Source organism: Perognathus longimembris, chromosome 13 (genome assembly GCF_023159225.1).
Source record: "Perognathus longimembris pacificus isolate PPM17 chromosome 13, ASM2315922v1, whole genome shotgun sequence".
NCBI lineage: Eukaryota > Metazoa > Chordata > Mammalia > Rodentia > Heteromyidae > Perognathus > Perognathus longimembris.
This window is the reverse complement of record NC_063173.1, coordinates 14,779,101-14,802,355: the sequence shown is the minus strand read 5'-3', so window position 1 is coordinate 14,802,355 and position 23,255 is coordinate 14,779,101. Positions and strand designations below refer to the sequence as shown.

The 23,255-nt window shown below is 38.8% G+C and overlaps 1 protein-coding gene across 2 annotated transcripts in view; it reads left to right on the top strand.

Moving 5' to 3' along the window:
* The window catches only part of LOC125361160 (interferon-induced very large GTPase 1-like), a 52,717-nt gene extending 30,102 nt beyond the window's left edge, over nucleotides 1-22,615 (top strand). Inside the window, exon 3 of one of the 2 annotated variants that reach the window (XM_048359374.1) lies at nucleotides 15,214-22,615. In XM_048359374.1, coding sequence (XP_048215331.1) covers nucleotides 15,218-22,501 — 7,284 coding nt within the window. In that variant the 5' untranslated portion in view covers nucleotides 15,214-15,217 and the 3' untranslated portion in view covers nucleotides 22,502-22,615. The remainder of the gene's footprint in view (nucleotides 1-15,213) is intronic. The other variant, XM_048359373.1, reaches the window with a different exon arrangement.
* The last annotated feature ends 640 nt before the right edge of the window (nucleotides 22,616-23,255 follow it).

Below are 23,255 nucleotides of genomic sequence, written 5' to 3'. Positions count from 1 at the left end.
TAACATGCTAATACTCAAAATGTACCGAGTCCAAGCTGAGATAGACTGTAAGTGCAAAATGCATACTGTATTTCAAAGACTTCATATGAAAAAGAGAATTAAAATAGCTTATTAGTATTTTTATATTGTTTACATGTTAAATGGCAATATTTTGGACAAATTGGGTTAAATAAAATCTTTTTTAAAAAGAGAGATGCCCAGGGCTAGGAATGTGGCCTAGTGGTAAAGTGCCTCGTATGCATGAAGCCCTTGGTTCAATTCCTCAGCACCACATATATAGAAAAAGCCAGAAGTGGCGCTGTGACTCAAGTGGGAGAGTGCTAGCCTTGCGCAAAAAGAAGCCAGGGGCAATGCTCAGGCCCTGAGTTAAAGCCCCAGGACTGGCAAAAAACAAAACAAAACAAACGAGATGCCTGTGGACGAGAAGGTCTATTGGACCCACTGAAAAGTATAAGCAGCAGGAAGTTTGGGCAGTGAAGGGCATGGTGGTAGGCAGCTCTGCCTTCCTAGTGAGGAAGATCTTCTCCATTACCTAAGGATAATTAAAGACACACAGCACTGCCAAGTCCATTGCTGGAAGAGTGCCTGGACCATAGCAGGTATCCACTGACTGTGTATTTGCTGCCAGCAGGACTGAGAGCTCTGAACCCAGGTCTAGAAAATCATGTGACTCTTCAGCTTCTTCCCCTACATTCCCAGGATGGGGAACTGCTGGGCCATGTCTGAAAACACTGAGACCAATCTCTGCAATCTGTGTGTGTTTGCTACCAAGCAAGATTGAGAGCTCTGTGCCCAGAACCCATCAGCTCCTTCCTCCAACAGAATAGTGATCTGCAATGGTTTCAAAAAGAAATGTAGGGGCTGGGAATGTGGCTTAGTACTGAGTGCTTGTCTAGCATTCATGAGGCCCTGGATTTGATTCCTCAGTACCACATAAAAATAAAATATAAAATTGTAATAAAATATATATAAAATTATAATAAAAATAAAATATAATAAAATTATATTTTAAAAAAAGAAGAAATGTCAATAATAGATATCTGGTTTGATATTTTTGTGGTAGTAATACCAACCAAGAATACAGCTATATTAATTCTAAAATTGAAATAGATGCAATAAATTTTCAAATGAGATAAGCACTCAATTGCTGGCCTACCTGGAAAATTAGGTATTATTTCCATTTGGCATGGCAACAATTTCTAAAGTTCAGGAGGTATGCAAATCTCCTTTGTTCGAATTACTCTTCCAAAGACAAATTTATATTAATAAGAGACCACAAAGAGGGGCTGGGAATATGGCCTAGTGGCAAGAGAGCTTGCCTCATATACATGAAGCCCTGGGTTCGATTCCCCAGCACCACATATACAGAAAACGGCCACAAGTGGCGCTGTGGCTCAAGTGGCAGAGTGCTAGCCTTGAGCAAAAGGAAGCCAGGGACAGTGCTCAGGCCCTGAGTCCAAGGCCCAGGACTGCCCCCCCCCCCCGCCAAAAAAAGAGACCGCAAAGAGTTAATTGTTAAACTGTTCAAAAACTGAATAATAGTGGTAATAATTATACTCATTGTTACTACAGTATTGGGATTTTAACTCAGGGTTTCACACTTGCAAGGCCAGTGCACTAGTGCCTGACCTATACCCTCTGCAATTGCTGTGGTTGGACAGAAATTTCTCTGTAATGTGAAAAAAAAAATCTCATAGTTTTTCTACTCTTCTAGTAGTTTTTCACTAAGAATGCTTGTGTTTTTTGGCATACAATTCTGTAATTTAATTATAAAGCATTAAAGAAAGAGCAGGCCTTATTATAATTTTCTGATTTATTGGAGCACAAATCCCTTTAATTTTATAATTATCATATATACAGCAATTTCCACATTTTACATATCATTTTAGTAGTTGGAGTCTGCTTAATTTTTGTCAGTTTGATTGTCCTTTTCTTTTCTTTTTTTTTTTTTTTTTGCTAGTCCTGGGCCTTGGACTCAGGGCCTGAGCACTGCCCCTGGCTTCTTTTTGCTCAAGGCTAACAATCTACCACTTGAGCCACAGCGCCACTTCTGGCCTTTTCTATACATGTGGTGCTGAGGAATCGAACCCAGGGCTTCAAGCATGCTAGGCAAGCCACATTCCCAGCCCTGGTTGTCCTTTTCTAAAATCTAATTTGGGGAAGTGATTTTCTCATAGTTTTCTATTCTTATCTCTATACCAACATTTACTATTTTCTTCCTTCCATAGTCTCTAAATATATTTATTTGTCCTTGTGCTTCTTGTTTTGTTTGGCTTTGCCATCAGGCCATCATGAATACTAAGTAAACTATCTCATTACTAAACTATATCCCCAGCCTGTATTTAGTTCTTTAAGTTATAAAGGTCGGTTATTGATTTGAGGTATTTCCTCTTTTTTAATGTAGTGATTTGCAATTATAAACTTCCCCTGGGAACTGATTTCACTTCATTTACTGGTTTGGGCATGTTGTCCTTAATTTGCCTTCATTCTCAAAGTCTCATCAAGTTTCTGTGGTGATTTCTGCTTCTTAACATATTAGTTGTTCAAAGCCAAAATTCCTGGACACTTCAAACTTAGAGAATTCCATGAATCCAGCACAATATCTGTTCTTGCCTCAGTTATATCCCAATGAACCAAACCCAAGCTCAGGCCAAGAGGACTTGTTACTGGAACCCGGGAGAGCGGGAGAGGGATACTTGTGCCAGTGCCTTTCCTTCACCTGCAGAGCCATCTCTCCACTGGGAAGGCTCCCTCCCCTGCCCTAAACCTGAAGGATCCCAGGGACACTCAGGTTCAGGGTCCAGTTTTAAGCATCTTTATAAATGTTTTGTATAAGAAGCCCTTTTCTCTTGGGTACACAAATTTCAGCCACTAAATGGGAAGGCAGAGCTGCCAGCACCTTTGATCCTCCCTTTCTCCCTGTGTGTTGTCCCCTCAGCCCTCCCTCCCACTCATGATGGCAGAGGGCACCTTGAGGCAGTCATGGTGTGATTCCATGATTAGTTTTTGTTTAAATGTTCTTCCAAACCAGCAGGTGTTTGAAAATTAGGGGAAAAAAATTCTCACCAACGGTTGCTGTTACAGTTAAATCAATTAAAGACCTTGAGTATAAATATATATATATATATATATATATATATATGTTGAGAGCTGGGAATGTGGCTCATTGGTAGAATGCTTGTTAAGTATACATGAAGCCTAGTATACATCAATTCCTCAGTACCACATGAGTAAAAAAAGAAAAAAATAGAAAAAATGACCATAAAAAAGGAAAGCATGTTGAGCAGACACAGTGACATACACCTGTAATCTTGAGGTCAGAGGATTATGATTTTGAGGACACTCTAGGCTACATTAGGACCTCATCTCAAAGGAAGAAAAAAAAGTGTGCTGTTTAACTTCCATGTATTTGTAAATACTTTTAATTTCTCTTTTGTTATTTTTTCCTGGTTTCATTCCGTTGTGTTCAAGGTGGAAACTTTTAAGCTTTTTAGGACTTCATCTTTGAAATTTTATTGAAACGTCCTACGTCTTCCATATGGAGAATACTCTATTCTCTATAAAAGAATGTGTGTATTTAGTTGGGTGGAACATTGTGCATACATCTGCCAGGTTTTATTACGGTGTTGTTCAAGCCCTTCATTTCCTTATTAACCTCCTGTCTCATTTCATTCATTATTGAAACTGGAGTACTGAAATCTCCAACCACTGTGGTAGAACTGTCCATTTCTTCACTCAATTTTCACAATTTTTGCATCATGTAGTAGTTACACATGTTTATAACTCTTATCTTTTCATAGCTTGACATTTTATCATTGTTTAATATCTTCATTTTCCTGTTAAAATATTTTTTTTATTTTGCCAAGTGCCAGTGGCTCATGCCTGAAGTACTAGTTACTCAGCAGGCTAAGATCTGAAGATTATGGTTCAAAGGCAGCCCCTACAGGAAAGAGATTCTTTTTTTCCTTCTTTATTTTCAAAGTGAAGTACAAAGGGGTTACAGTTTCACATGTAAGATAAGTACACTTCTTATCCAACTTGTTACCTCCTCCCTTAGTTTCCCTGTCTCTCCCCTCCCCAGCACCCTCCCCACCAATGAGTTGTACAGTTGGTTTACACCAATTGGTTTTGTAAGTATCACTATTACAATGGTTTGTCTTTTTTATCCTTTGTCTCTCAATGGAAAGAGACTCTTTTTTTTTTACATTTTCTGTCCTTTTTTTTCTTCTTTATTGTCAAAGTGGTGTACAGAGGGGTTACAGTTTCATATGTAAGGGAAGTACATTTCTTATCTGACGTTATCTCCTCCTCATCTTCCCCCTCTCCAGTTTCCTCCCCCACCCCATGAGTTGTACAGTTAGTTAATAGCAATTGGTCTTGTGAGGATTGCTATTGCAATGGTTAGTTTTTTTGTCCTTTGTCTCTCGAGTTTGATATTCCCTTTCCCTTAATACTTCACATAGTGTATATACATGTATGGGAACTAGGGAAGGGAAAGGGAATACCAAAATGGAAAGAGACTCTTATCTCCAATTAACCTCCAAAAGTTTTCTCACACAGCAGCGCAGTGCCACTTCCAGAGTCTCACAGCCTCTTTTCCCGGGCTGGCTTTTAACCATGATCCTCAGCTCTCAGCCCCCGGGTGTATGAGCTAACACCAACACATCTGGCTTGTTTGTTGAGAAGAGGGTCTCAATAACTTTTTGTCCAGGCTGCCGTCAAACTATAATCCTTCAAATTGCCTCCCAAGTACTGGGATTACAGATATGAGCAACTTCAACAAGCTTTTTCCCCTCCTTTTGAGATAGACTTTTGCTATGTAGCCACGGCTGTTTTTAAGTAGTGGTTTTGTGGTCCTCCTGCCTCATTGTAGGCAAGAGATGCTATGCCCTGCTACTTTATTCTTATTGAAGATTCTCTGGACAAATCACTTCTTTCATTATAACAGTCTTGTGAGTCTCACTTTATATTTGGCTTTCAAATTTTTTATTAAAATGTCTCAAGATAGAAATCTGATGTTTGCTTTTCTTGGAGTTTATTGAGATCCTAAAATGGGTAGACTCGTGTCTTTTTGCCCAGCTGCTAATTTTTCATCCAAGTTGAGTATATTTAGTTGGTGATGATGTTGATGATGATGATCATAATAATAATGATGATGATACAGCTGCAAAAGGGGTTACAATTCTCTAAGTCAGGTTATGAATACAATGCTTCTTGGTCAATGTCATTCCCCTTCCTTCATCCTGCCCCATTTTCCTCCTCCGGTCCCTACCTTCAAGTTACATGTTTCATTTTGTATATAATATACATTTAATAACTGCATTTTCTCACCCTTCCTCCCTCCACTCCTGTTCCCCTCAAAATATTTTATATTTAGGTTGTTTAAATAAACACATAAAAGCTATACAAATAATGGACAACAATGTGAAATTTCTATAGCTTTATATATTATGTAACAGTCAAATCAGAATGAGACTGTCTCTTGACACATCATTTCTTTGTGGTGAAACATTCAAAATTATTCCTTTTGAAATAAATAGTACATTTCATTATATATAATCACCCTACTGTGCAATAGAATGCCCGAATAATTTCTCCTCCCTAATTGTAATTTAGTGCCCACTGATCAACCATACCTATCACTTCATTTCCCATACATTATCCAGCTTATAATAACAACTCTACTCTCAAATACTGTGATTTTTAGATCTCACATACAATCTTTTTAGATTTCACAAATGAGTGAAATATCAGATAGCATTCACCTCATTTCACTTAAATAGTACCTTGCAGTTCAATCCATATTGCCAAAATAAGATTTCATTATTCTTTCTGGATCAGTAATATTACATTGTGTATTCCTACAACTTCTTTTCTATTAATTTATACCTTCCAAAATACTGGTTTCCATTTCTTACTGGCTGAAAATAGTATGGCCATAAATATGAGAATATAAAAATCTCTTCAAAATATTGATCTCATTTCCTTTGGATATACCCGGAGGAGGAATTACTGGATTACATGGGAGTTTTGTGTGCAATATTTTTGACAAACCTATATGTTTTCCTTATAGCCTTATTAATTTACATTCTCATTAACAGTGTATAAGATTCCTTTTTTTTCACTTTCTCACCAGCACTTTACCTTTTGTTTTGTTACCATTCTAATTATAATGAGGTGATATCTCATGGATTTGCTTTGCATTTCTCTGATAGTCATATTGAGCACTTTTCATATACCCATTGGTCATTTGAATGTATTCTTTTGGGAATATTTAAGTCTGCCCACTTTCAAGTAAAATATTTGCTTTCTCTTTTTTTCCTTTGGAGGGCACTGGTGTTTGAACTCAGGGCCTTGAACTTGCTATGTAATATGCTTTACTGTTTCAACCACTCTACCCATAACTAAAATATTTCCTTTTTCTGAGTTTTCTAAGTTCCTTATATATTGTGAATATTAAGCCACTGTCAAGTATATAGTTTTCAAATATCTTCTGCCATCCTGTAAGTTGTCTCTTCACTCTGTTATTTTCTTTGTTGTGCAGAAGCTTTTTATTTTGAAATAATCTCCTATTTGTCTACTCATGGTTTTGTTTTCTGTATTTGGAGGGCCTTTTCCAAAAAAGTCCTTGCTGATTCCAATGTCCTGTTCTAGTAGTTTCTGTTTTCAGTTCAAACACCCAAGTCTTTGATCTATTATTTAACTGATTTTTGTATTTTTGATATAGTGAGAGAGATAAGACTAGCTTTACTCATGTGTATCTAAATACCTAATTTTCCCAGCTCCTTTTCTTGAAAAGCCTGTCTCTTCCTTAGTGTATATCTTTAGAAACTTTGTCAAATATCAGTTAGCAGTAGTAGGCTCTCTATTTTGTTGTTACCTTGATCAATAAGGCTATTTTTGTGCCAAAACTATATAATTTTGATAATTATAGCTATGTTATATTTTGTGAAGTCTGGTAGTGTTCTTTACTCTTTTTGTTTGCAATTTCTTTAGCTAAATGAAAATCTGTTTAATTGCATATAATTTTTTATTGTTTTCTATTTCTATAAACAATGTCATTGATGTTTGGATAGAAATTGAACTGAATTCATAGATTGCTTTCAGTAGGATCAATATTTCAACATTGTTTCTTCCAAACCATCAACACAAAATGCCTTTTCTACTTATTTTATATCCTGTTCAATTTATTTCATCAATGTTTCAGTTTTCAGTGTAGGCATATTTCACCCCTGATTAAATTTAGTCCTAGAATTTAATTCCTTGTAACTATTATAAGTGGAATGGCTTCCTTATTTGTCAGATAACTGGCAATTAACATGTAAAAATGCTGATCTATATAGGCTGATTATATATCCTATACTTTTTCTGACTCAGTGTATTAGTGCTAATAGTTGTCCATTTATAGTTTTTGAGACACAATGTCACTGTGTAGCTCAGGATGGTCTTGAATTTGCAATCCTGACTGACTCTCCAAGTTGCTAGGGTTACAGGTGTGCAGCACCACACCAAACACTTCTGGTACATTTTTTTGTGGATTCCTTGAGGATATGTGTGTGTATATGTGAGTATGTATGTATATGTATAATCATATCATGTGCTAATAATTTTATTTTTCCTTTCTAATTTAGCTACCTTCAATTTCTTTCACTTGCCTGACGAATTTTCGTGAGAACTTGTAGCATTAGGGCTGATAAGAGTAGTGAATGTGAAGATGGGCACCTGTGGCTCACACCTATAATCCTAGATATCATGAAAGCCAATCCAGGCCAAAAAAAAAAAAAAAAAGTTCCTGAGACCCTCTTCTTCTCAAAGAATACCCAAAGCTGTTCTAGTACAAACCTCTCATCTTAGCTTCATGAGAAACGAATAATGCATATCAGGATCCTGGCATGCACTGGGGCAGGAAATAAGACCCACTCAGAAATAACCAGTGCAAACAGGGCTTGTAATGTGTCTCTAGGTAAAGCACCTGCCTAACAAGCATGAGGCCTTGAGTTCAAATCTCACAAAAAAGTAGTGAAACTGACATCCTTTTTTATTCCAAATCTTAGGAAGTTGTCAGCTTCTCCCTCATAAATTTCATGTTATGAGCATCTTATATATGGCCTTTATTATTTTGAACTATGTTCCTTTTATACCTAAAGTGTTCAGAATTTATCATAAAAGGCTGTTGAATTTTATTATTTTTTCTTCATGATCATATGGTTTTTGTACTTCATCCTGATGTAGTGTGTCATTTTTACCGATTCAAGTACCTTGAACTATCCTTGAGTCTCTGAGACAAACTACCCTTCATCATGGTGAATACTTTTAATATGATGTTAAATTCAGTTTTCTGGTATTTCGATAAGGAGTTTCATATTTGTGTTAACTAGGAATGGTGGTCTATTAATCTCTTTTCTTGTGTCTTTATCTGGGTTTGGTATCAAAGCAACCCTGAAATTATAGAATTTGGAAGAACTTTCTCTTCTATGTTTTGGAATTATTTAATTATTGAATCTACTTATATAACTGTAATCCTTCTATATATCACCTTTATTTGTTTGTTTGTTTGTTGCCAGTCCTGGGGCTTGAACTCAGGGCTTGAACACTGTCCCTGGCTTCTTTTTGCTCAAGGCATTCTACCACTTGAGCCACAGAGCCACTTCCAGCTTTTTCTATATATGTGGTGCTGAGGAATCAAACCCAGGGCTTCATGCATACGAGGCAAGCACTTTACCACTAGGCCATATTCCCACGCCCTACATGACCTTTAAAATACCAATAAAAAATGCTTTAGAAATAATTGGATCTGAAGGCATAGCTCAGTAGTAAAATCACCTGACTTAGAAGCTTAAGGTCCTAAGCTCAAACCCAGTACTGCCAATATTAGTATTATTAATAACTTGTTAGTTTTTCCCTAAGTGATTGGTAGAATTTACAATTGAAGATATCTGTGCCTGGATTTTTCTCATGGTAAACGTATTACTGATTTAAACTTGTTACTAGTAGACTAGTCAAGTTTTCTGTTTCTTTGTAATTCCATAGTATTTTCTACTAGTTAGCAGATAAGAATGAGATTCGTAAGAATATATAAGAATATGTCCATTTCTTCTATATTGTCAAATTGTTGGTGTATAGTTGTTCATAAAAGTATCCAGTGCCAAATACTAGTGTCTCATGCTTGTAATCCTATCTACTCAGGAGGCTGAAATCTGAGGGTTAAGATTCAAAACCAGTTCAGTCAGGAAGATCCATGAGACACTTACCTCCAACTAACCTCTAAAAAGCTGGAAGCTCAAGTTCCAGAGTCAAGGCCCTGAGTTCCAGCCCCAGGAGGTGTACAAAAAAATCAAGTTATTATCCAGGAATAATGGTTTAACACCTTTAATATTAACTATCTTGGGAAGCTGAGATCTGCTAATTGCATTTTGAGACTATCTCCAATTAACCAGCCAAAAGCCAGAAATGGAGGTTTGACTCAAATGTTAGGATGCCAGCTATTAGTAAAAACACAAGAGCTTGAGGCCCAGATTCCAAGCCCCAATACCCAGTACTCACACTTCATTCCTAATATGTTTTGAATTTTTGTTTTTTCTGTTTTTTGTTTTGTTTTTTGGCCAGTCCTGGGCCTTGGACTCAGGGCCTGAACACTGTCCCTGGCTTCTTTTTGCTCAAGGCTAGCACTCTGCCACCTGAGCCACAGAGCCCCTTCTGGCTGTTTTCCATATATGTGGTGCTGGGGAATCGAACCGAGAGCTTCATGTGTAGGAGGCAAGCACTCTTGCCACTAGGCCATATTCCCAGCCCATGTTTTGAATTTTTGATGTTCTATCTTAAAGCTTTCTATAGTGTCCACTGCCTAACATTGCTATTTTTATTTGTCATTGTTTGGGATTTAAGTTTGCAAACTAAAGATACAAGTGGTTTGTACACCATGTTTACAATATCAGTCTCAACTTCTCCATGTAATTACTTTTACCAGTTATATACCTTCTCATGTTTTTCCATATTCATCAGTATCTCTTTCAGACTAAAGAACTTCTTTCAGCATTTCTTGTATAATAGGTTTGTATGTTGACAAACTCAGGTTTTGTATGTATTAAAATGTCTTTCTTCTCTACTTCTAAAGTATAATTTACTGTTGGATTGGTTTTGAGTTTCCAGTTTTTCTTCAGCGTGATGAACCACATCCTACTTCCTCCTGACATACAGGTATGTGCCTTTTCTTCTGGAGGAAGTAGGCTATTTTTAATTTTCTGAACCTTTGGTCTCTGCTGCTGTTTTTACTACTAAATAGAATCTTGAATCTAGGTTTGATACATCTATGGTAAGAGTGTTGTTACTGTTTCAGAATTGAAGGACTCCCTTGAGTCCAAGCTGGTTATAAGTAACTATTGATATTTCAGATGGAGTTGGGGAATCCATACCCATAAACCTCTCTCAGGAGTTACAATGGGCCCAGACATCTCATACACAATACCTGCCTGTGGCTAGAAGCCTAAGGTTTCTAGCTGGCACTAGAGAAACTGAAACTGAAGTTTTAAGCCAAAACCCAACACCAGGGCTTCCATATGGCAGGTCTGGCTACTCACTCCAACATGCCTAATAAAGAGGCAATAGTGATGACGCAGAGAAAAGAGGTTTATTATACAGCATGGTCACACCAAGGGAAAAGGCAGGGTAAGCATTTCAGCCATTATCAGGGTCCAGGGATGAACTTTAGATTTATACAGAAAAAGAATTGGGGCAAGAAAAAAGAAGTAAGTATACATGTGCAGACTGTCCCATTCACACTGTGGATTGGTTGCCCATTATCTCAGTACTGAGATAATGTGGAGTTCCAGAAAATTTATCACTGTCATCATTTCAGTGGAGCAATCTGGTTCCCATATGATGACTGCTCCTGTTCCAACATATAGACTCATCTTTATAGGCAATATTATCATTGAGAGATCTATACTGTGAAGCTCTGCTGATCCTTTCCTTGGGGAGTAGTTTTGGCTCTTATCCTAAAGATGTCCATCATCAGTCTTGTCCTTCTTGGATTCCAAGTCTGCAAGGTGGCTGTAGACAAAATGGCTTAGAGCAAAGAACACAGATATGAAACAGAGACAAAGATGCCAAGCTTTGCTCTTGCTTTTAGTTAATTCATAGTCCCAACAAAGAATTCAGTGCTTTTTAGCAAAAGAAATTTCTACCTGTTGTAAGACCAGCTCAAAGCTTTTAAGCTTTGACTGTGTGTGTTTTCCTCTCTTCTTCTTACATGTAGAAATGGCTCTCTCCTGTGTGTTCCTAGGGATTGGAGTCAAAATGAAAGAAGTAGTCCTGCAGTCACCCATGCCACAATGCTAGATTACTCTTGCAGCCTACCACAGCCTACTAAGTTCAATACAGCAGAGGTGTAGTGCTATGATGATTTGTCTCCTGCTGTAGTATACTCATGGCCTGACACTACTGCAAATAGCAACAGGTGATGTGACATCAGGGAATGTCAAGACTCCACCTATGGGCATTGGCCTGAGCACAGAGGACTGGGGCCTTTGGGACCAATTGTCTGTTATTTTTTCCAAGGCAAAGTCTTCTGTTTACTTCCTGCTCCTATCCCAAAAGTAGAGTCTGCATTTTTTAGGTATTACAATTTTGAGCTCCAGAATTTGTGTTTTGTACACTTTTATAATTTTGCATCTCTGCACTTATATTCACTAGTTTAGGAGATTTTGGGGGGGCTCTTAATCCATTCTTTTTTGTTCTTAATCCATTATTTCTTTAGCTTTTTAACATATTTATGTCAGTTGACTTACAGCCTTTGCCAAGTGCGTGCAAGGAATTACTTCACTGAAGATTTCCTATTTTATTTTTTGTATGACTCATGTGTTTGGGGGTTTTACAGGAAATTAGATACATTTAAATTATACTTTGGTAACTCTGAAAATCAGATACTTCCTCATAATTTGTTTTTGTTGATGGCTACATATTGTAATTGTTAAGGGGATTTTCTAATTCTTTTGGCAAAAACTGTATTGTCATCTATATTCTCTAAGTTTTTGTTCCTTTAACTTAAGCTCAGATCATATGTTATTAAAGATTCTTTTTGCCAGTCTGGGGAAATAGCAAACGAATCTCTCTGGCTTCCTGTCTTTCTTATCTCTTCTGCACATGCTTAAACCATACCTCTGGTTTTTCTTTTCTAAGCATACTTCTTTATACTTCACACAGACAAGCTGATAATTTTCCACATCTTTACTTTGTGCTTTCCTTTTAAGTATAAATTGTGTCATTAAATCACTTCTCTTTTTCACCTTTTACTAAATTAATAAAATTCAGGTAGCATTCTGGATGCATGCTAGGTGTATTTTGGAGCTGGAATCTCCCCAAATTTTTTTCCCAGGCTATCCTCAAACCACTATCCTCCAGATCTCAGCCTCCAGAGAAATTAGAATTACAGGCATGAGCCGCCAGCACCTGGCCTTAGTTCACTGTTTTTAAACTCTAGCTTACATAGAGCCCTAAAAAATGGATATGATTCAGCCATGTTGTTGGGTTTTTGTTTTGTTTTGCTTCTTTATAGTAAAGATGTTCTTTCTTCTAGTTTCTAATTCCTTAATCCTTACTCATCAGAATTGCCTTAAGTATACATATTCTGACTGCAATACTTAAGTCATCACTGAGTCATTCTCTGAAATCTCTTTTCCTGCACGTTTACCAGGTTTTCCCTTAGTGTTCCATTCATGGCAATACAAGCTTTTCTAACTTATGTCTGTCCATTACCTAGTTCCAAAGTAATCTCTACATTTTTAAGTTTCTGTTAGGGCAAACATAAACCAATACTTCTATGGTATCAGTTTCAGTCTTAGTCCATTTTAGTTGCCATAAACAATGCCTAGAGTTGATCTGAAAGCACAAAAGTCAAATATCAGGTTTCCAGCCTCCTCAAGCACAAAGAAGCAATGGAGGACTAAATTTTCTCTTTTATAGCAGCATTAATCTCACTCATGAGAGCATAGATCTCATGGCCTAATCACCTCCTGAAAGTCTCACATCCATACCCAGTGCCAGTGGCTCACATCTATAATCCTAGCTACTTAAAGAGGCTGAGATATGATGACCACAGTTCAAAGCCAGCCCAGGTAGGAAAGCCCGTAAGATTCTTATCTCCAATTAACCACCAAAAAGCTCAAGGAGAGAACCCAGGCTCAGATTCAAGCCCTAGGACAGACAACAAAAAGAAAAGTCTCATATCTTAATATTGTACAATAGCAATTACGTTTAAACATGAGTTCTGAAGAGGACAAACATTCAAACCAGAACAGATTGGACAACTAGGATATCAATCCAATAGAAGGACAATGGAAGCAAAATCAAAGGGAGAGGTTGTACATGTTAGAAAAAGAAGTGAGAACTGGGACCGTGGCTTAGTGGCAGAGTGCTTGCCTAGCATACATGAAGCCCTGGGTTCGATTCCTCAGTACTAATATACACAAAAAAAGCTGGAAGTGGCGCTGTGGCTCAAGTGGTAGAGTGCTAGCCTTGAGCAAAAGAAGCTTAGAGACAGTGCCCAGGCCCCGATTTCAAGCCCCAGGACTGGCAAAAAAAAAAAAAAAAAAGAGAGAGAGAGAGTTAAGAAAGTAAATGGAAAGTCCAGGACAGATGGTAGAATGTGTGTCTAATAGAAATAAGTACAAATTCAAACCAGCTAAAAAAGTAAATGTCAGTTGCCAGTGGCCTACACTTGTAATCATAAGTACTCAGGAGGCTGAGATCTAAGGATAGAAGTTGGAAGCCAGGAAGGTAGATCTAAGAGACCCTTATCTCTAATTAGCCAGCAAAAGGCTGGAAGTGGAGGTATGTCCTAAGTAGTGGAGAGCCAGCCTTGAGGGAAAAAGCAAAGTGAGAGTGAGAAGCCATGAGTTCAAGTTCCACTACTCACATAAGAAAAAAAAAATATACAAACTGAAAGTAAATGTTACACTAAATTTGTACTTAGAAAAGAATGATAATAAATATGGTAGTACCATTCATTAGGACAGGAATTAATGCATAAAAGGAAACTTGACCATTGTATCCAAGTTGAAACCTAGGAAATTTTATCTTATTGGCTGTCCTGAGGCAGTGAAGCAGGGAGATGGTCCATAACATTGATGAAATACTGGATATAGGAGATTATTCGGGCTCACATACATAGGAATGGATGATATCAATAAATAGATATTGGTTTAGATCAAAGAAAGACACATTAACTAGGAAAAGATGAAGAATAAGAATTGAGAGCCTTAAACAAGATTAGTAGTGCATTTAAATGGGAGGACAGCTAATAAATATCATGAAAAGACTTGCTAGAGGCACAGAGAGCCAAGTGTTGTAGCATACGACTAAACCCAAGTTCTTCGTAGACTTGCAACAGGAGAATCTCAAATTAAAGGCGAGCCTGAACTACCTAGCAAGTTTCTGACCACTTGAGCTACACAGTGAGATGCTGCCTCTAAAAAGGAAGACGAAAACTCCTCATATGATTCACGCCTGTAATCCTAGCTACTCGGGAGGCTGAAATCTGAGGATCATGGTTCAAAGCCAGCCATGAGATCATATTTCCAATTAACCACCAGAAAACCAGAAATGGTGCTATGGCTCAGATCTCAGGGACAGCTCCTAGGTCCTGAGTTCAAGCCCCACAACCAACAAAAAGAGGAGGAGGTTGGAACGGGGAGGGGGTATACATATGGAACCAGTCAATACAGAATTCACAGAAACTAAAAGAGAAAATGTAATCAATTGATAGTAATACTTATTTTAAAAATAAGCATCAGCCTAGGAAATCATGTACATTATCAAATGTCATCCCTCAGATTAATGCAAGTCTCTTTGCAACTGATTCTGTGTAAGAAGTAATGCAAATGTCAAAGTAAATTAAAACTTTCTCAGTAACTAAGGCAAGACAATCCATGTTGAAAGCACCCACAATAACATCTTGCACAAACACACAAAAAATGGTATTTAAAATATAAGTTGGTGCATATCAGTTGGTGCATATCAACTCTACAATAAAAATAAGTTTTAAAAACTTAAATAATGAATAGAAATAGGTGTGTGTGTGTGTGTGTGTGCTGATAAAACTAAAACAGGGGATGAGAAACCCTTGTAGACTTGCATCATCAGTATATTCACCCTTTGGGCCAAGTAGTTGACTCTTCTGATTAGCACTATCAGGCTAACTGAGTGTCTGTTTTTCAGAGCCATGGCCACAACAGAGAACAACTCTGAGGACCCTCTGCTCAGAGACAAAAGGAAGCAAGAGCTCCAAGTGATGCTGGAAGAAGTGGGACTTCCTGTTGAATACTGGTTGCCAAAGCTGCAGGAACATCTTGGTGTGACCTGTACCCAGTCTTTACAATACTTAAAAGAAAAAGACCTCCAGAAGCTGAAAGCTCAGGTACAGCATCCATGGGAGAAAAAGGCCCTGGAGAAGCTATTTGACCTAACACAATCAAATAGTATTTTGGACTTACAGGAGTCATCATCAATGCAAATGGTACAGAAAAGGCAGAAAGAGGCTGAACAGACATTGCAGGAGCTGAAGAACTTACTGTCAGAAGGGAGACACAGGCAGGAAGAGGTAGTAGAGAGAAAAGAAATAGAGCTGAGGCAAGTAATGGAGATACCTGAAGAGTATTGGCCCCTGCCTGAAGAGTCTCTACAGGAAGTCATAGAAAACATGCAGAAACAACTCCATCTAATGGACCAGACAATGAACCACAGGCAAAATCTCCCAGATAGAGATCTGATAAAAAGGGCATCTGGAGGGCTGGCCTTGCAGGGGATATATAAAACCAGTCACCAAAAAGGCCTAATCCAGAAGAGAGAAGAGCTACTTAGTGTCCCCAAGGAGTTTTCACTCTTTGGACCTGAACAGAGCACATGGATAGAAACAAAGGAATTTTCATCTTCCCAAGAAGAATCCATGTTCTTCCAGACTATAGCGAATCTAGCCTCCAGCATAACTGCCGCTGCAAAGGGTGGAGGTTGGGGATTTAGTTTAGAAGCTGGGATAGATCAAAGCAAGCATTCAGAATCAAAGGAAACCCAACACTCGCATTCTGAACATTCTCATTTCTGCTCATCCAAGTTCTGCTACCTCCCCCTGGCCTCCTGCCACTTTCCCACAGATCAACTCCAGCTCTCCACACCTGCTCTCCAGGAACTGAAAAGCATTGAAGAACTCTTGGGTCAAACTACAAACTCAGACATGATGTCATTATTGAGACACAGAACTGAAAACTTCTTCCACAGATTTGGCTCTCATGCTAATCAAGGTCCTGTGCACTTAGGAGGAATCTACTGGTGGAAGGCCACTGCAGAGGATTTCCAGAATGAGCAGCTGACTGAGGTGAAGAAGGAGGTAGAAGAGACCCTGGAAATGTACATAAAGGGCAGCTATAGTGGCTTTGGAGTAAAAGTTGCTCCATGTATGAATGCATCAGATCCACATTCAAAAACAGCCTCTCAGAGTAAATGTCTTCAAAACCTCCAAACCACAGTCCAATTATCAGTGGCCCAGATAGGTGGCCCACCAGTAGCAGATGGATTTGTCCAGTGGAAAGCTGGCCTTATTACCAGCAACCAAACCTGGCGTGTCATTGACCGAGGGCTTCACTTGGTGCCCATTTGGGACATCATCCTGTCCAATCATACAAGTGATTTTAAGGATCCCCTTCAGGTGGCTATCTGCCTAAAGGACAATTACATTGCTCTGAGTGGCCTTGCTGCCCAGATCCAGGATGGAGAGGGGATACTGAGTACTGGGAAGGAAGCTCGGGCTTTTCTAGAGGATGTAAAGTCCTGGGAGGTGTCCAATCCTGAAGAACAGCTTAAACAACTGACAGATTTCATGCAAATGTTGAGCCATAAAATGGAAAATTATGATATTTGGATTAACATATGCCTCACAGATTGGGATTTGCAGAATTTTCTAGTAAACACTGTTAACTTTTGCAAAAAGTCACCCATTTATAAAACTGAATTTATTAAATCTCAGTTGTGCAGTCTTCTGGATCCTCACATCTACAAAGTGACTAACTTTCCTCAAGCTCATTCCATCATGCAGTGGATCTACCAGTCAGAGGCAGAGCCAGAGCATGTCAGCATCTCCCAATTCTCTCAATTCATCAAAATCTTAAAAGAAATCCAAAATAACCTCATGGAAATGAATGTCAAACCTGAATCCACAGAAATAGTGGAAGAAGTTCAAAGAAAGGCTACCTATGAGGTCAGCATGGCTCTCAGCTGCTTCTTGAATCACCTTAAAAAAACAGAGCAGACAGACATAGAGTTCTTGCTACTTTCCATTGCAGCTGGTGTAGGCTACCAAGTAATAAACAATACTTTTCAGTATCTCCTAGGGTATGATGAGTTAAACTTCCTACTGGATGAAACACAGACCACCTTAAATAAATATCAGGAGCTCAAAAATATTTGCGATTATAGAGCTCAAGCATTCCTGGTGCTCACAAGTCTAACAGCCACAGTTGGAGTTGCAGCTGTTTCTCCAAAAGAGAAAGTAAAACGAATGGCACTAATGAGGCATCATATGGAACAATCATTGTCTAATGAAGTTGTACATGTCCTAACCAAACTTGGAGCAGAATATGATTGGGAAAACCTAGAGAAAGACTTGAAATTACTCATTGATGGTGATTATGAAGCCACCATCTCTTCTTTGCAAATGGACAATGTGAAGAGACAATTGCAAAGTCTCTTCCATGGAAAGAAGCAATCCTATGAACAATATAATGATATAAACAACAAATGCAAGGTAATAGAAAATGCATCTTTCTTAGATTTACTCAAACGACTAGGCCTAGAGCATTACTACCCAAAAAAGATGGGCAGAACTAACTTCCATCTTATCTACAAGAACTCTGTATGTAATACCCAGCCCAAATCAGAACAGGAACTTCCCTTCTATTTCCTGCAGAAGCTACTAATGTTAGATTATGGGTTACGGCACATGGTCTTCAAAGAAGACAGAAACACAGAACACCAAGACTATCAAAGTGTTTCAAATGAGGAAAATGAAGCTTTTGATCCATATGAGGACTCATTTGAAGACAACCAAAGTGTCACTAGTGCTTCAGCTATTAAGTTTAAGCCACATATTAACCCAATGGATATTCAAATGACTATTTTTCACTGTGCAGATGATCTAGCCAGACAATACATTTTGGCCAAACTGTCCATTTGTCAGTTTGCTCTCCCCCTTGTAGTGCCTAATCCTTGCACTTCTGAAATTGAATTCCCTCTCTGGTCTCTCAGTCAAATTAGGAAAAGTTGGCAACAAGCAAGGAAATCACAAGGAAAGAAGAACAGCTATAAGAATCAGCAGATGTGTCAGGTCTCTACCTCCATCGTGTCCTTCATTAGAGTTGGAAATGGCCTCTCTGCCTCCAAATCTCAGATCATGAACTGTCTTCTCAGTAAACGCAAACATGATGTGTTTTTTCACAGACACTGCAGAGCCAGCAGCAAAGACTGTCTCCTGATGGGGGGTGTGGTGGAAATCTGCTGGTTCTGTCCTGGGGGGGAGGAAGAGGACACATTTGACAACTGTGTGGCCTTCACTAATCTTCATGGAGATGCAAAGGAACATAAGAGACAGCTTGCCTTCCTTCAGGAGATCTCGTCTCTCATTGTGGTCCTCATGTCAGCTTCTGATGGCAATAAAGAAAACCAACAAGTAGTGCGTGATCTGTGCCAGTCATCAAGACCTGTGATCTGCTTACTGGATGACAGAGAGAAAATCATGGCCAATAATTCTGGGAGAAAAGTAAGAATTGGCATCAGGAACAGAAACGAGGCAGAATTAACAGAAGAGCTCACAATGGGAATCAGACATTTGCTAGAACTCTCTGACACTGCTTTCAGCTTAGAAGAGTGTTCCTTGATTGCTCATAAACAAGGTTTCCTTGTGGACGAATATCAGAGAGATTGCAAGGAAGCCAAAGAAAAGGCACAGACTATCATGGCCCTCTTGGGAGAAACAAAATTATCTCAGATAAAAGAAAACTTACTACCTCTTCAGGGACAGCTGTGGCATCTTTGGTGTAAGAAAGACAAAGAATTCTATCACCTGAGAGAAAAAGGAAATAGAAGCATTGAACAACATAAGAGTGAGATTGAGACCGATAAACAAATAATACGGCATCAGCAGTTGGAGAAGGCCTTTCCTCTCAATGATTTAATGCGATCTGTCCTTGAAATTTTTCAACATTCAGAAACTCAAACCAAACTCTACTTCTTGCAGTGGCTGAGTGTGTTTTTGGAAAACTTCACAGCAGAACACTTGGAAAAACTGCGTGAACACCAAAGATCTTTGTGGTCACAAGTACAAACTGAAAAGCAAAAGGCACAAAAGAGTAATTCCCTGCAACTCTGGCAAAATCAGATAGAAGCCATATCCAAAGAAATTCAAGACTGTACCTTGGGAATTGAGCAAATTCTCAGAGAAGTTGGCCAGATCTATGAAGCCCTGGAAGCAACTTCTTCTACAAGAGACACTCTTTTTCTCTCCCTTCCTCAAATTGCTGCAGACCTGATGCTATCTGGAGTTCCCATTGAGCTGATGGATGGGGACGCCTCCTATGTGCCTCTCAAGTGGGTGTCAGCTGTGTTTGACAAGGTCTCTGAGAAAGTTGGAGACAAACGGATGTTTGTTCTCTCTATCCTTGGTCTGCAGAGCTCAGGGAAGTCCACCTTGCTCAATGCCCTTTTTGGCCTCCAGTTCACTATCAGTGCTGGCAGGTGCACCAGGGGGGCCTACATGCAGCTCCTCAAAGTGGAGGAGAACTTTACAGAAGAACTTGGCTTTGACTTTCTGCTGGTTGTAGACACAGAAGGACTTCGGGCCCCAGAACTCAACAACAAATCTCAGAACTGGGACAATGAGCTGGCCACCTTTGTCATTGGGCTTGGAAACTTGACTATCATCAATATTTTTGGAGAGAATCCATCAGAGATGCAGGATATACTACAAATAGCTGTCCAAGCCTTTCTGAGGATGAAGCAAGTCAAAATCTCCCCAAGTTGTCTCTTTGTCCATCAGAATGTGGGAGATGTTATAGCTGATGATCTGACCATGGAAGGACGAAGATGTCTAGAGCAGAGACTAGATGAAATGGCTGTAACAGCTGCTGAGCAAGAAGAGTGCTCAGATATAGCTCACTTCAGTGATGTCATTAGGTTTAATGTCAATACTCACATCTACTACTTTGCTCACCTCTGGGATGGCAATCCCCCAATGGCCCCTCCTAATCCTCGCTACAGCCACAATGTCCAAGAACTGAAAAATAGAATTCTTTCGACTGCAGAACAAGAATCCAGGGGAAGCATCATGAAGATATCACATGTGAAATCCCGAATTCAAGATTTATGGAGAGCTCTGATAAATGAGAACTTTATTTTCAGTTTCAGGAATACCCGAGAGGTCATGGCCATGAGCAAATTAGAAACCATGTACAACCACTGGACCTGGGAGCTGAGGAGTTATGTGCTTGACCTGCAGAATCGGTTAAACAATCAGATTCAGAATGGAAAGATTCAGACACTCCAAACAAGCTTGTGTGAGGCTCCAGTTACAGAAAAATACACAGCAATCAAGCAAGAGCTTGAAAAATATTTCAGTGAAGACCCAGAGAGTGAAATACTGGTTCAATGGAAAGCAAATTTTGAAAATAAGCTAGTAATCCTTAAAGAGGCACTTATTTTAGACAGCAAAAGGAAAGCCAAGGAACTTATGCAGTTTAAAAAGAATCAAGAAAGATTACATAAGAAAAAGACAGGTTATGAAAATGAATTACTTGAAAGAAGCCGAAAGTTGGCTTTAACCATAAAGGGTAAAGAATTAAGTGAGGAAGAGTTACATGAGAAATTCAACCAACTTTTGAAAAAATGGGTTTATGATGTGTCTTCAGATCTTCCTCAAATAACAGAGCCTGATATTGATATAGATTCTGAAAATATCCTTTGGGAGTATTTCCAAAAAGAGATAAACATGGTAGACATACTAAGGACTAATTGTGGAGAGAAGTTTCAAATCAATTATGATGAACATATCAAAATGAGTAAAAAATATAACTTCATGACAAGGACATTAAAAGCTTGTGATAGAGAATCCATTAATATGACTACTGACCACATTGTTTCAAGATTTAATGAAACTATTAACAACATTCGTAAGCAACAAAGTGATTACAGTGCAAGCTATTTCCATGAAATCCTGAGACTAATAAATGAGGAGGTAAAATCTGCACTCACTGAGGAAAGATACACTTTTACAAGCAAATACAACATTGACTTATCTTTGTGTTTGTTCCAAAGAGCATCAAAAATTTTTAAGGACATGCACAGGGCATTCAAGGCAGCAAATGATCCTGTGAACTACCTGGAAAGCAAGAAAGATGAATTCTTCATGAGTTTTAAGATCTCCTGCCAAGGAGCCACCTCCATCACAACATTTGTTGATTTTCTGTGGCACAAGCTCACCCCTGCTGTCTCTGCCACAATACAAGGAAAGATGATCATTAAAATAGCTGGGGAAATGCGAGCTACTTGCCCTGCCTTCAATGGAAACAGGGCAAACTTAGAGAAGCACATTCTCATTTCTCTGGCAGAAGAAGAGAACTTTGATAATTACTGGCAATACCTTCGTCACACAAAATCATTTTTTAGCAGCTACATTGAAAACTGTATTAAAAGATACTGTTCAAATGAAGGTGAAAAAATACGAATGTTCTTTAAAATGAGCTTAGATGACATGAAGAATGCCATTCTCTCTGCCATTCATGACTCCACAGCAGTAGCTAAAGATAAAGGCAGCACTGCATCTGAGTGGTTGGATTTGTTCTGTGATCACCTGGGGAGCAATGTGATCTTTCCACGAAGAGATTTGGTAAATATTGAACACCAGGAGATAAAAGACATTGAGTTTCTCAAAGAAGCTATGAGTTCAGCTTTGAATCCAGCAATGAAGAAAGTCGAAGAGAATTTTTCAAGTCTTCCTATAGATGTAATGGTTCCTGAAATTGAGAAAATCCTCTCCGAACACCTCTGTGGCTGCTGGAAACAATGTCCCTTATGTAATGCAATTTGTACTAACACAATCCCTAATCATGAAGGGGACCACAGTGTCCCCTTCCACCGTCCTCAGGCTGTCAATGGGTGGCATAAGCACAAAACAAACCACTTTGTCATTGATTGCTGTACAACTTCAGTAGCAAGTGATCGTTTCATACTTTTAGGAAATGACCAGGAAATCCCATATAAGAACTATCGACAGGCAGGAGGGGATTATGCCACCTGGAGCATCACCCCGGATTCATCCAGTCAGCCATACTGGAAATGGTTCATCTCACACTTCAGATCAAACCTAGAAGAAAAATATCAGAAAATATTTACAGACACAGGTAAAATTCCTGATGCATGGGCCAAAATCACAAAACAGGATGTGCTCAATGACCTGAAAAAGTAAATATTTGTTGAATTCATTACTAGATTAATGTAAAGAGCACAGATTAATCTGTTTTGGGATGAGGTAATACAGAAGTTTGAACTCAGCGCTTCAGGCCTGCTAGATAGGCGTTCTATTTTTGCCAGTCCTCTGGCTTGAACTCAGGGTCTGAACACTGTCCCTGGCTTCTTTTTGCTCAAGCCACAGCGCCACTTCTGGCTTTTTCTGTGGTATTGAGGGATCAAACCCAGGGCTTTGTGTAAGCTAAGCAAGCACTCTACCACTAAGCCACATTCACAGCTCCACTTTTAATATTTTAATGAATACATAAAAGCCTTTAGCTACTAATCAATATCATGTATCATACATTACTATTCATTTTCAAGCCAAAATTGTTTTGTTTAAATAAAACAGGTCTTTGATTAAAATCCTCAAATAGTAAGCAGTGTGATTATTAAATGAGAATTAGAGATTTTTCTTGAGAAATCACACACGCGTGCGTGCTCTCACACACACACACACTCAAACACCAAAATAGGGAAGAGATAACTTGGGACAGAGATCTAATGACTGTGCAAGAATGGGGTTTTCTCTAGGCACCGGTGGCTCATGCCTTTAATACTAGCTACTCACTCAGGAGGCTGAGATCTGAGGATTGTGGTTTAAGCCAACCTGGGAAGGAAAGTCCATTAGACCTTTGTCTCCAATTAATCACCAAAAAAGCCAGAAATAGAACTGTGATTCAAGTGGCAGAGTATTGGCCTGGAGCATAAAA